The sequence below is a fragment of the Microtus pennsylvanicus genome, chromosome 2, assembly GCF_037038515.1.
Source record: "Microtus pennsylvanicus isolate mMicPen1 chromosome 2, mMicPen1.hap1, whole genome shotgun sequence".
Lineage (NCBI taxonomy): Eukaryota > Metazoa > Chordata > Mammalia > Rodentia > Cricetidae > Microtus > Microtus pennsylvanicus.
In genome coordinates, this window is record NC_134580.1 from 49,772,632 (window position 1) to 49,787,163 (window position 14,532).

The 14,532-nt window shown below is 42.6% G+C and overlaps 1 protein-coding gene across 4 annotated transcripts in view; it reads right to left on the bottom strand.

Annotated features, from left to right (window-relative positions):
• Window positions 1-14,532, bottom strand: part of Deptor (DEP domain containing MTOR interacting protein) — a 153,096-nt gene that overhangs the window by 105,066 nt on the left and 33,498 nt on the right. For all 4 annotated transcript variants that reach the window (XR_012909644.1, XR_012909643.1, XR_012909645.1 and 1 more), the window contains exons 2-3: window positions 11,631-11,809; window positions 8,768-8,891 (exon numbers count right to left, since the gene is read on the bottom strand). Coding sequence is in view for 1 of the 4 variants with exons in the window: in XM_075961005.1 (XP_075817120.1) it covers window positions 8,768-8,891; window positions 11,631-11,809 (303 nt within the window). In the remaining 3 variants the exon portion in view is untranslated. The remainder of the gene's footprint in view (window positions 1-8,767; window positions 8,892-11,630; window positions 11,810-14,532) is intronic.

The following is a 14,532-nucleotide window of genomic DNA, read 5'->3' on the forward strand; positions in this document are numbered from 1 at the left end:
AAAATCACTAACCAAGGAGTCCAACAAAGACCTCAATAACTCAGACATCTAGAGACCCTTCACCAGCGCAACTCAAAGAAGGGAAACACACAAACCCTACTACTTAAAAAGTGACCGGAGTTAACAACCACTGGTCATTAATATCACTTAATGTCAATGGACTCAACTCACCTATAAAAAGGCACAGGCTAAGAGACTGGATACGAAAACAGGATCCAACATTCTGCTGTCTACAAGAAACACACCTCAACCACAAAGACAGGCACCTACTCAGAGTAAAGGGCTGGGAAAAGGCTTATCAAGCAAATGGACCTAAGAAACAAGCAGGTGTGGCCATACTAATTTCTAACAAAGTTGACTTCAAACTTAAATCAATCAAAAGAGATGGAGAGGGACATTTTATACTCATAACAGGAAAAATTCATCAGGAAGAAATCTCAATCCTGAATATCTATGCCCCTAATATAAAAGCACCCACGTATGTAAAAGAAACATTGCTAAAATTCAAGGCAGCCATCAAACCGCACACACTAATAGTAGGAGACTTCAACACTCCTCTTTCACCAATGGACAGGTCAATCAGACAGAAACCTAACAGAGAAATTAGAGAATTAATGGAGGTAATGAAGCAAATGGACTTAACAGACATCTATAGAATATTCCACCCAAATAGGAAAGAATATACCTTTTTCTCTGCAGCTCATGGAACCTTCTCGAAAATTGACCACATACTTGGTAACAAAGCTAACTTACACAGCTACAAAAAAATATTACTAACCACCTGTGTCTTATCAGACCACCATGGATTAAAGTTAGAATTCAACAACAATGCTACCCCCAGAAAGCCTACAAACTCATGGAAACTGAACAGTCAACTACTGAACCATACCTGGATTAAGGAGGAAATAAAGAAAGAAATTAAAGTCTTCCTTGAATTCAATGAAAATAAAGAAACAACATACTCGAACTTATGGGACACTATGAAAGCAGTCCTGAGAGGAAAGTTCATAGCACTAAGTGCCCACTTAAAGAAAACAGAGAAAGCACATATTGGAGACTTAACAGCCCACCTGAAAGCTCTAGAAAAAAAAGAAGCAGACTCACCTAGGAGGAGTAGAAGACTGGAAATAATCAAACTGAGGGCTGAAATCAACAAAATAGAAACACAAAAAACAATCCAAAGAATCAATGAATCAAGAAGCTGGTTCCTGGAAAAAATCAACAAGATTGACAAACCCCTATCCAAACTAATCAAACGGCAGAGAGAAAATTTGCAAATTAATAAGATCAGAAATGAAAAGGGGGACATAACCACAAACACAGAGGAAATTCAGAGAGTCATTAGATCTTACTACAAAAGCTTGTATGCCACTAAACTGGAAAATGTAAAAGAAATGGACACTTTCTTAGATAAATACGATTTACCAAAATTAAATCAGGACCAGGTGAACAAGCTAAACAGACCTGTCAGTCGCGAAGAACTAGAAGCTGTTATCAAAAACCTCCCTACCAAAAAAAGCCCAGGGCCAGATGGTTTCAATGCGGAATTCTACCAGAACTTCCAAGAAGACCTAATACCTATACTCCTCAATGTATTCCACAATATAGAAACAGAAGGGTCATTACCAAATTCCTTTTATGAAGCTACAGTTACTCTGATACCAAAACCACACAAAGACTCAACCAGGAAAGAGAATTACAGGCCGATCTCACTCATGAATATCGACGCAAAAATCCTCAACAAAATACTGGCAAACCGAATCCAAGAACACATCCGAAAAATTATCCATTATGATCAAGTAGGCTTCATTCCTGAGATGCAGGGCTGGTTCAACATACGAAAATCTATCAATGTAATCCATCATATAAATAAACTGAAAGAAAAAAACCATATGATCATTTCATTAGATGCTGAAAAAGCATTTGACAAAATTCAACATCCATTTATGTTAAAAGTCTTGGAGAGATTAGGGATACAAGGGTCATACCTAAATATAATAAAAGCTATATACAGCAAGCCGACAGCTAACATCAAATTAAATGGAGAGAAACTCAAAGCCATCCCGCTTAACTCAGGAACACGACAAGGCTGCCCACTTTCGCCATACCTCTTCAATATAGTGCTGGAAGTTCTAGCAATAGCAATAAGACAGCATAATGGGATCAAGGGGATTCGAATTGGAAATGAAGAAGTTAAACTTTCGTTATTCGCAGATGATATGATAGTGTACATAAGCGACCCCCAAAATTCCACCAAAGAACTTTTACAGCTGATAAACAGCTTTAGTAATGTGGCAGGATACAAGATCAACTCCAAAAAATCAGTCGCCCTCCTATACTCAAAGGATATGGAAGCAGAGAGGGAAATCAGAGAAGCTTCTCCATTCACGATAGCCACAAACAGCATAAAATATCTTGGGGTAAATCTAACCAAGGAAGTGAAAGATCTATTTGACAAGAACTTTAAGGCATTGAAGAAAGAAATTGAAGAGGATACCAAAAAATGGATGGACATCCCTTGCTCTTGGATTGGGAGGATCAACATAGTAAAAATGGCAATTCTACCAAAGGCAATTTATAGATTCAATGCAATCCCCATCAAGATCCCATCAAAATTCTTCACAGATCTGGAGAGGACAATAATCAACTTTATATGGAAAAACAAAAAACCCAGGATAGCCAAAACAATCCTATACAATAAAGGATCTTCTGGAGGCATTACCATCCCTGACTTCAAACTCTATTACAGAGCTACAGTAATGAAAACAGGGTGGTACTGGCATAAAAACAGAGAAGTCGACCAATGGAATCGTATAGAAGACCCGGACTTTATCCCACAAACCTATGAACACCTCATTTTCGATAAAGGAGCTAAAAGTTTACATTGGAAGAAAGAAAGCATCTTCAACAAATGGTGCTGGCACAACTGGATGTCAACCTGTAGAAGAATGAAAATAGACCCATATCTATCACCGTGCACAAAACTCAAGTCCAAATGGATTAAAGACCTCAATATCAGCCCGAAAACACTGAACCTGATAGAAGAGAAAGTGGGCAATACCCTACAACAGATGGGCACAGGCGATCGCTTCTTAGGTATAACCCCAGAAGCACAGACATTAAGGGCAACATTGAATAAATGGGACCTACTAAAACTGAGAAGCTTCTGTAAAGCAAAGGACACTGTCACTAGGACACAAAGGCAACCTACTGACTGGGAGAAGATCTTCACCAACCCCGCAACAGACAAAGGTCTGATCTCCAAAATATATAGAGAACTCAAGAAACTAGACTTTAAAATGCTAATTAACCCAATTAAAAAATGGGGCGCTGAACTGAACAGAGAATTCTCAACAGAAGAAGTTCAAATGGCCAAAAGACACTTAAGGTCATGCTCAACCTCCTTAGCGATCAGGGAAATGCAAATCAAAACAACTTTGAGATATCATCTTACACCTGTAAGATTGGCTAAAGTCAAAAACACCAAGGATAGCCTTTGCTGGAGAGGCTGTGGAGGAAGGGGTACCCTCATCCATTGCTGGTGGGAATGCAATCTTGTGCAACCACTGTGGAAGTCAGTGTTTCGGTTTCTCCGGAAATTCGGGATCAACCTACCCCTGGACCCAGCAATACCACTCTTGGGAATTTACCCAAGAGATGCTCTATCACATGTCAAAAGCATTTGTTCAACTATGTTCATAGCAGTATTATTTGTAATAGCCAGAACCTGGAAACAACCTAGATGCCCTTCAATGGAAGAATGGATGAAGAAAGTATGGAATATATATACACTAGAGTACTACGCTGCGGTAAAAAACAATGACTTCTCGAATTTTGCATGCAAATGGATGGAAATAGAAAACACTATCCTGAGTGAGGTATCCCAGGCCCAAAAAGACGAACATGGGATGTACTCACTCATAATTGGTTTCTAGCCATAAATAGGGTTCATGGAGTCTACAATAGGCGAATCTAAAGAAGCTAAGTAAGAAGGTGAACCCAAGGAAAAACATATAGTTATCCTCTTGGATAAGGGAAGTAGACAAAATTGCCGGGGGGAAAATGGGATCTTGGGGGTGGGGTGGGATGGGGGTTAGGGGAGATGGGGAGAGAAAAGGTAGAAGGGAAGGAGGGTGGACTTGGGGAAACAGGAGGATCGGGATAAAGGAAGGTTGGATAGGGGAGCACGGAACCACAATTCTTAGTTAAGGGACCCACTTTAGGGTGGGCAGGAGACTTGACCCTAGAGGGGCTCCCAGGTGCCCAAGCTGAGGTCCCCAGTTAGTTCCCTGGGCAGCTGAGGATAGGGAACCTGAAATGACCCTACCCTAGAGCAATACTGACGAATATATTGCATACCATCCTAGAACTTACATCTGGCGATGGATGGAGATAGAGACAGAGACCCACACTGGAGCACTGGACTGAGCTCCCAAGGTCCCAATGAGGAGCAGAAGGAGTGAGAACATGAGCAAAGATGTCGGGACCACGAGGAGTGCACCCACCCACTGAGACAGTGGAGATGATCTACTGCGAGCTCACCAAGGCCAGCTGGACTGTTACCAGAAAAAGCATGGGATAAAACTGGACTCTCGGAACATGGCGAACAATGAGGGCTGATGAGACGCCAAGGACAATGGCACGCGGTTTTGATCCTATGCCATGTGCTGGCTTGGTGGGAGCCTAGCCAGTCTGGATGTTCACCTTCCTAGATATGGATGGAGGGGGGAGGACCTAGGACGTACCACAGGGCAGGGAACCCTGACAGCTCTCTGGACTGGAAAGGGAGGGGGAGAGGAGTGGGGGGAAGGGGAGAGGGGTGGGAGGAGGGGGAGAAGAGTGGGAGGAGGGGGAGAAGAGTGGGAGGAGGGGGAGGGAAATGGGAGGCTGGTGGGAGGAGGTGGAAATTTGTTTTTTTTTCTCTTTTCTTTATCCTCCTTTTATCAATAAAAAAATTAAAAAAAAAAAAAGAAAAACCAAAACTAAAACAACAACAGCAAAAAGATGCTTTGTTAGCTCTTTGAAGCCAGACAAGGTGAACAGGCTGGCTATTGTTGCTGGCCATTAAACAGATCTCTCATGCCGTACACTCAGAGGCGCACAGAAACAACACGGCAAGTCCTTTGTACATTCAACAATATTTACTGTGCCAGGCACTGAGAAAGAACAAAAGAACCATCGTGGGACACATGGTGGAGAAAATAAAACACACAGACGGACCCTGCCCCACCAGAGATGGCTTTTCCTTTTGATTCCTCTTCTGTCACGTGGAAGAGAAAATGAAAAGCGGCAGTGGGAAGCCACAGATCTCAAGGCATTCATCTCTTACCACGCTTCAATCAGGTCTAAACCCTTAAGCAGGATAAATAGGCGGGTGTCTGGGGAGCATTCTTATCGCCGCCAAGGTCCAATAACAAAAGAGCCCAACTAAGACACACAGAATATTCACCAGACAGAGAGGGAATTTAGCTCTGCATTAAATCAGGTGAAATTAGAATTGAGAAGTCATTCCCTATGTGAAGACGCTCAAGGTTCATTCAAACTGTTCTCTTCAACAACTCAATGAGGTAAGATTGTAATATGACAACACTTCTCCTTTTCCTTTCCTCTCTCCAAATCCTCCCCGTATACTATGCGCCACTTCCCTTCCAATTCATGGCCTCTTCTTTGATGGTTATCGCATGCATGTATGTGTATATATACATAGATATATTTCTAACTATAACCTATTCAGTTTGTATAATGTGACTTGTATGTATCTATGTACGTGTGACTATTTAGAACTGGACAGCCAGTAGGTGTGCTCTTGCCTGGGGAAGACTACTTCTCCCGCTTCCAGGTTTCCTGGGCTGATTACACTTCTTTGTGTAGTGCTGAGGCCTCATGAGCTTTCCCGGGTCCACCTGGGCAAGTTCACTGGCATCATCCTTGCTCAGCTCACATTTGGGCAATCATGCTGGTGAGACGTTATGGATGTAGCTTCTGACATCACTCAGAGATACCATCTCACAGTGAACTCCCTGATCCTCTGGCTGTTATAATCTTTTTGCCCCCTCTTCCACAAAGCTCCCTGAGCCTTAGATGTAGGGTGTTTTGTAGATATATCCCATTGGGACTGAGTGCCACAACCCTGCATTTTGATTGGTTTTCGTTTTCTAGTGGTCTCCATCTGCTGGAAAGAAAAATTTCCTTGTTGAGGAGTAAGGACTACACCTCCCTGTGGGTATAAGGACAAATGTTTATAGACTGTTGCGAGTGATTATTCAGGCCTAATAAATTAGTAGTTGTAGATTTTCCTCCAACAATCATGAGTTCACTAGGCACTGAGTAGTTAGCTGGGTTTCTGGCACCAAGCATGGTTTCCCTCTTGCTGAATACAATGAGAGAGTTGTTGGTTACTGCTAAGGTATGCATGCCACTATTGCACTCTTAGGTTACGGTGCCATGCTGGTTGTTGATGTGGTTCACGGGTGTCATAATTGGGTAGGACTGTTGGTTGCCTCCCTCCTCTGGATGCATGCATGGTGCCTTCAGGTACCGTGAAAGCTAGTCCTCAGAAAGGAGGCATTCAGGTCAGATCCATATCCGGGATCTTATTACAGAGCACCAGGGATACTGGTGCAGAACAGGATCTCATGCTTATGTCTGTCTGGCACCTTTCAATAAAATTTTACAGAAAGGTCTCTACCTTGACAAATTAGAAATCCCCTGCCTCATTTTACAGTTAACTGTATTCTGGAGTAAATGTTTATTCATTCATTTAATCTCAATAATGGGGAACAAAAAGGATTTAGGACTTATTACCAACCAAGTGACAAAGATGTTAGGGTTTAGGTTTCTGGATTCAAATTTCAGCTTGGATTTATTAGTTGACCTTGGACAAGAGACTTACCCTGCCTGCCCTATTCCCCCACCATAAAACAGGGACAATAAAAACATCTAAATCAGTGATGTAGCAATTCAATTACTAACTCTACTAACCCAGCTCTCCTATAAGCATTTTGCAATCAACAAATACTTACTGTTATAATCTTAAAAGGAGAATAAAAGGAGCACATATCATGCAAGTCATTCATGTGTAAATGTTAGAGATACCCCCAAAGAAGTATTCTAGGGAAAATATTGTTGGAAAAAAAAATCCCTTTAATTCTAAAAATGTAAATAAAGTACCTGACTAGATTACCAGCTAATGCTATAAACGTATCTGAAACTTACAAATGTACTGAAATTTACAAGGAGATCACCCATAAGACAAGGAGAATGCATACAATAGAAGGGCCCATTTCAAGGGCCCCAAAGTTTGTTCCAAACATGAGCCAGCAACCCAAAGCGGAGGCCAAGGTCTGTGAAACCGCAGCTGGGTCACTTAGGGTCAAATACATATTAAATTTCTTTGTCCTACTGCTAATTTCACAAGCAGTTTGGGGAAATAAATTTACTTGCAATTTGAGACACTGTGTAATAGTGATTAGAAAGTAAATGACCAGCACAGAGAATCCTGGAATATTGATCAACTCTCAAGAAAGAAAACCAAACAAACACTCAAAGTCACAGCCCCTCTCCTCCTCCTGGGCCTTACACATGCTCAGCAACTGTGCATATCTGAGACACAGCCTGGCCTCTAGCCATAATTTCCATCAAATGTTCACCGTATAATTGGCTAGGCACAGGTGGCGAGGCTGGAAGAGATTCAAAGAAGGCTGGGGCAAGGGTCACTGGTAGAGTCTACGAAGCATGTGCAAGCCCTGTGTTCTTAACTAAGACTCAACCTTAGCTCTTAATCCTCTCGATCCTTTGTCTGGCTTCTTAAACCCTCACTGTAACCCCTACACCCACTCACTGTGGAGCAGGTGACACTTGTGCATCTTATATGTGACAAATACGAGTTTTCAGAAGGTTCAAAGCCTTGCAAGGCAGCTAGAATTAAGGAAAGGCGTTGCCTCTGAGATCCTTTCTAAAAATGTTGCCCTGGATAAAAATAAGGATGGCTAGAAGAACAAGAGGTCAGAGAAAAACAGACAAGCGCTGAGACACACCTTGTGGGAGGCTCCAGACTTGTCAACCAAGTGCTCCTGTGGTATGTATGGTATGCTTCAGCTTCCAGAGAGCTGAAACACGGGCCTCACACAGACCCTGCTCCGTAGGTGCTCTCGGCCTGATTGCCTGGCACGATCCCTGTGCACAGCATGTGCAAGACCGAATCTTCAGATTCTGCAACAGACTCATCCATCAAACAAGGAAAAGGTCATGGGCATCACTTGATGGCAAACATCAAAGAGTGCCCTTCTGTTTTCTCTTCTGTGATTTTGTTCCATTGTTTTAGGTACAGAAAATATGATTTTGATCAAGTATTAAGGACCTTATAAAACCAACTTTGATTTCTGACAAAGAGAAAAGCAACTACGTGACAGAGTTTTCTCCTATTAAAAGGAACGGTTATGTAACCAGCCCACATGGAAGAGCCACGCTGAAGTCGACATGGTAAAAGACAGTCGGATGAGCTGCTGATGAAGCTCAGCTGATGCAGCACTTGCCCTGTGTTCCATCCTCAGCACCACATAAAACAAGCAACAGTGACACACAGTTGTAATGCCAGCAGGTGGAGGCAGGAGGATCAGAAATTCAAGGTCATCCTATGACCAAGTAGGTCTTGGATTCAGCTTAAGCTCCCTTCTCAAGATATAAATAAATAAAACAAACAAGCAAGCAAAGTAAAGATTAATAGAGCCCACTCCTTTCTTCCAAGTCGAGATGGTGGTGGACCTACTTTTCATACAGCCTCTGTCCTCTCATGAAGGCCTTCACTTCGTTGTCCAGCGGGAAGGTTCCATCGTCCTTTCTAAAGCGGTAGAAGAGCTTTACATCCTTGAATTCCTTGTGCTCGTCACACACTAAAACACAAAACACACAGAGAGGACAATGAAAGCCTCACTAGAGACAGAAGATTAAAATCCATCTCACTGCTTCAATACTTGCTCACAGGGACATCAATGCTCAGCACAGTGCTGTGACTCAGTGTTTGTCAGCATCACTACCGTCACCATGTATTAAAAGGCTCATGAAATGTGGAGGCCCAAAAATTTGAGTCTATTTCCACCTCGTCTGAAGGTCAGAGAGTTTTAGCTTGTTCAAAGTTGTTGACCAGTGAGGTTTCACTCCCTGACCTAGGGTGTAGTTACTTGATCTTTTTGACATTAAGATGGCCCGTACAGGTAGATCCATTCCACCCTGACCACTGGTCGGAATATTCAAGCATCCTTCCGCCCCTTCTTTTGATATAGGAGGTTTGACCTTGGGAGTGGCTGCCCTCAGGATACTTGGTCTAGGGTGGCTTCACTGCCTAAACAACAGAATGCTAATGACTTGATGTCTCAAAGTATTGAAGCAAGTAACTGTTGTAGTTGTCCTTTGTATCATGTTAAAGTAGTCTTTTGTCTTCTCCCCCTGTTGTACTGGGGTATAAAAGTGTGTGGAAAATTAAATGCAGGTGATTTCAGTATTCACTGGAGCTCCCTCCAGGTACTATCCTATGCTTCTGTTTTATTATTTTCACTCTCATCTTCGCTTTCTTTACTAGCTTTCTAACCCCCATGCTCCTACCCTGGTAAGTGGTATTTTTGTCAAAGCTGGTCTCCAACAACCAAATTCACTTCATCACTTATCCCAGAGTCTTTATAAGCATGAACACTGGAATGACATGAGCCTCAAAGATTATAAATCAAAGCTAGATAAGGTGGCATACAGTTGTAACCCTTGTACTTGGGAGACTGAGAAAAGAATCACGAGTTTGAGGCCAGCTGGGGCTATAACGTTATGACCCTTTTGTCAGAAAACTGAAAGTGATCTGAAGAGAAATGTCAGCACATCACTAAAACTAGGGGTTTGTAGGTGTTAGAGAAAACTGCAGTGGGAATGATGGAGGAGTCCTCAGGACCCCAGCTTTGGGGAATGGAAATCCAGCTTTCCTGGATTATTTGTAAATAGAAACTTATCAGGGAATGAACAAAAATAAGGAGAATTTTTATCTTAGCTTAGAGGAACATCAGAGTGCAAATGTCTGGGTCAGGCTGAGACTTCGAGGACGTATTGTCTTAGGGTTTCTATTGCTGTGATAAAACACCATGACCAAAAGCAACTTGGGGAGAAAGCAGCTTATTACATCTTGCCCTTCAAGGTAACAGTTCCTCGCTGAGGGAAGTCCGGACAGGAACTGAAGCTGAAGTTTTAAAAATACTGCTTCCTGGGTTGTCCTTCATGGCTCACTCAACCTACCTTCTGATACCACCCAAGACCACCAGCCAGGGGTAGCACTTCCCACAGTGAGCTGGGCCCACCCACATCAACTTTCAATTTTAAAAAATGCACCACAGGTTTCTAAATAGAGCAATATGGAGACTGTTTCTTAATTGAGGTGCCCCCTCCCTAGGTGACTCTGGCTTGTGTCAAGTCAACATAAAACTAGTCAGCACACACATGTTCATGAACGTTCACTGAACCATTGAGAGTGGGATGGTTTGAATGATAATGGCCCCCATAGGCTCATATATTTGCATGCTCAGTCCCCAGTTGTTGAATTGTTTAAGAAGGATTGGGAGGTGTGTCCTTGCAGAAGGTGTCTCAGTGGGGGTGACCTTTGAGGTTTCAAAAGCCCACTCTAGGCCCAGTATGTTTCTCTCTGCTTCCTACCGGCTGATCAGAATGTAAAGCTCTTAGCTACTACTCCAACAACAGGTCTGTGTAGCCATGATGATCATAGACAAACCCTCTAAAACTTCAAGCAAGTAGCATTTAAATCCTTTCCTTTATAAAAATTGCCTTGATCATGGTGTCTCTTCACACCACGAGAATAGTAACTAAGAGTAACAGCCAAAACTTATAAACAATGTAAATGTCCCTTAACTGAACAGATGAAGCTACAATGGTCTATACAAGGCACACTATGCATACAACAGTATCAGCAAGATGAACGGCCAGAGATGTGGATCTTGAATCAGGAAAGAGATTTGAAGGGAGGTGGAAAATAGAAAAGATCACCAATCCATGGGATAAGAAGGTGGGTGGGGGACTAACTCAGAGAGAAAGAAGAGTCAGGTAAGGGGTGGAGTGGTGACCAGTATAAACGGTGAAGGAGGCATGTAAGATAACAAAATACAAAGGCACACATTTATGAAGACACCATTGGTTTGTCTATTAGCCTAACAAACAATAATTTCAGAGAAATAGGCTATCAACACTAGTGACTTTGACACACAGCCTGCTGATCAAGTTGCAAATAGTAAATATTCATTCTGATGAAGGTTCAATTATGGCACACTGTCTAGGAAAGCAAATGAAAATAATCCAAGTATCTCTTGGAAAAAGGACACATTGGGAAGAGGTACTGAAGAGATAATTTAAAGTAAAATGGTTATTGGTTTACTAATTAACACTTGATTTTGTGGACACAGGGTCTCACATAGCCCAGACTGGCTTCAAACTCATCATTTAGCCAAGGTTGGCCTTGACCTTCTGATCCTCCTGTGTCTGCAAGAGCCATCACTCCTGTCTCTGACTTCATAACTAGTACATCCACTCAATCAATGTGGTCTTCATTGCCTCTCCAAACACCTTGCCAGTGCCGCCTCACTCACCATGATGAATGATGCCCCGGTCAGCTAATTTCTGCATGAGTTTTATTGCTGTCTCTCGGTCAGAGGCCTCCTTGTGCTCAATCAACCAGTCGATCAGTTCTTTAGCGACAAAGCAGTTTGGGTAGGTCTTGAGATGATGCCGCCTATCCTTAATAACCTTTTCTTCATGGAGCCTCAGCCTAAAAAGACAAACAAGAACTTGAGGAATGTTGATGGCAACAGGAATAATTAAACCAATCCCATGGAGAAGTAATTAAACAAGTTGGAGATTTCCATCCAATCAAAACCCCTCTCTTCAGCACAGATATTTTTTTATGGTCCTCCATATTTGCATTCATACATTCATATGACATAAGTACATGCCTTCACTAATTCGTATGACAAAGACTGATACATGTTATGACCTACCTGTTACAGACTTCTAGGCACTAGAGGCATGTATTAGAAAATATGGACAAAAAAGCTCGCCTTTGGAGGCATTTGTTTTCTCCAGTAGGGACCATAGCTATGTTTTCTTTTGTTGGCTGGTTGGTTCTTGGGACAGGGTTTCATGGGGCTCAGACTGGTCACAAACTTGGTTTGCAGTCAAGGATGACCTTGGATTCCTGATCTTCATGCCCCTACCTCAGACTACAGGCTTGTGCTACCACACTAAACTTCCAGAGCTAATCTTGATGTGAGGTTTACTGGCTTCCACGAGTTAATCTGAGCAACCTACAGAGAGTGATTAGCTCATATTAGCGTCACAACAATCCACCAGCAGTCAGTGCCACCTCATTCTTTTACAAGCAGAGACTGAGGTCTGCTGTAAACTATTATTTTAACTGGGCAAAGATGTGTTACCTTTGTTTATGCTGCAGAATATTACTACTTGAACTAAGTAAAGGTGTGTTACTTTTGTTTATGCTGCATTTGTTTAATTATGTAAAGATGTGTTGCATTTGTTTCACCTTGTCTGCCTAAGGCACCTGATTGGTCTAATAAAGAGCTGAATGGCCAATAGCAAGGCAGAGGAAAGGATAGGCAGGGCTGGCAGGGAGGGAATAAAGAGGAGGAGAAATCTAGGCCTGAAAGAAGAATGAGAGAAGAAAAGGAGTAGGAGAGAATGAGGCAGACACCAGGCAGCAGACACAGAGAAGCAGGGAAAATAAGATATACAGAAAAAAAGGTAATAAACCCTGAGGCAAAAGGTAGATAGAGAGAAACAGATTAATTTAAGTTAAAAGAGCTAGCCAGAAACGTGACTGAGCTAAGCCTAGCATTCAAAACTAGTAAGTCTCTGTGCCATGGTTTGGGAGTTGGTTGGTGGATTATAAGAAAAAGCCTGGGATAGAGGTCCTGTGATCACATGACTTGTCTAAACCCACATGGCTAATAAGTCTCAAAAATGAGATCTGAGGCCTGCTGTTGTCCCTGAGTTCATCACGCTGCCTCCAGCTAGAGATGGATAAATGAAAAGTCAAGGAGAAATCGATTAAAGCTGTTGGGGAAAAAAAAATACAACTTACTTCCAGGCTGGTAAATTAGTGGAAAGTGCTCTGTGGGAGCTTTCGGTGATTTCACAAAGAAATTATGGACCTGCCTGTTCTTTAAGGTTTCTGTCATTGACCATTTTTTTGTTTGTTTTTAAATCATCCTTGCATTTCCTTTTTGTTTCTCAAATGAAGGAACTGAACTGGTGACCCACAAGGTCACCTTCTACAATCCACTCACCTGACTTCTATATTTCATAATGCATATTCTGAACAGTGCTGTGCAGGCCTGGGAATTGGAAAGCCTGTATACATAAAGGACTGTATGACTCTGGAAAGTGATTTAAGGGCTCCCCCACGCCCACCCACCATCAGTAAAGTGGAGAGTTTGGATCGACTTTCTAACCCTGGCCATGTTGAAATTTAGGGGTGGGTATGCCGACCAGAAACCCAGCAGAGTGGATCCCCCACGGGGACAGTTCTAAGGAAAGAGATGGAAGGGCTGGGGGTGTGGCACTCAGTGGAAAAGTATGGGCCTAGCAAGTGTGTAGATGAGAGAGAGGGAGAAAGCCTGGTACTAGAAAGAGGGAGAGATCCCATTCCTATCTAGTTTTTTGTTTGTTTGTTTTTCTGATACAAGGGCTTGTGTATTCTGACCACTCTCCAAATCCATGTGTAGCTATGAATGACCTTGAACTTCGTAACTTCTTGCCAAGTGATAAAGAGTCCAGGTCTGTACTACCATGCCCAAGTTTTTGTAAGCCAGGCAAGCACTGTACCAACTGACCTACTGCCCAGTCTTCTGCGCGGAGGGGGCAGTCTTTTATACCCCACACCAGCTCAAATATGCTCTGTACCTAATGATGGCCTTGAGCTCATGGTCCTTTTGTCCCTACCCTCCAAGTGCTAGGATTGCAGAATGCATCCATCACCAGGCCCACTTTAAATTTTGACATCTCAAAAGTTGTCCCAAGTAGGGAGTATACTTAACCGAAATCTCTGAGGCTTAGGTGTCCTTTGCTATATCCAACTGCCACACACCAAATTGTGTTCCCCTCAAATTCATACCTGCCTCCTCAGTTGATCTTTCCATTCCAAGTATTCTGTGACTCTATTTAGACAATGGGTTTCTAAAGATGGGACTGAAGAACTGGGGATGGAGTTTAGATGCAGAACACTCACCTAGCACCTGCAAGGATATGGAGAGCAGGCCCTAACCTGCTATGACTGAAAATTGGGGCATAGGCATATATAAAGATACAGGGAGAATGTCACCATCTACGCATAAAAGAGGCCTCAGAGGAGGACAATGCACCTTGATCTTGGATTTCCAGGCTCCAGGGCTGAGATGAAATTTTAAACCCTGTAGTCTGCTGAGCCAACTAACACAACCACTGAAGGCTGAAGACTTCGAGACCCTGGAAAGACTC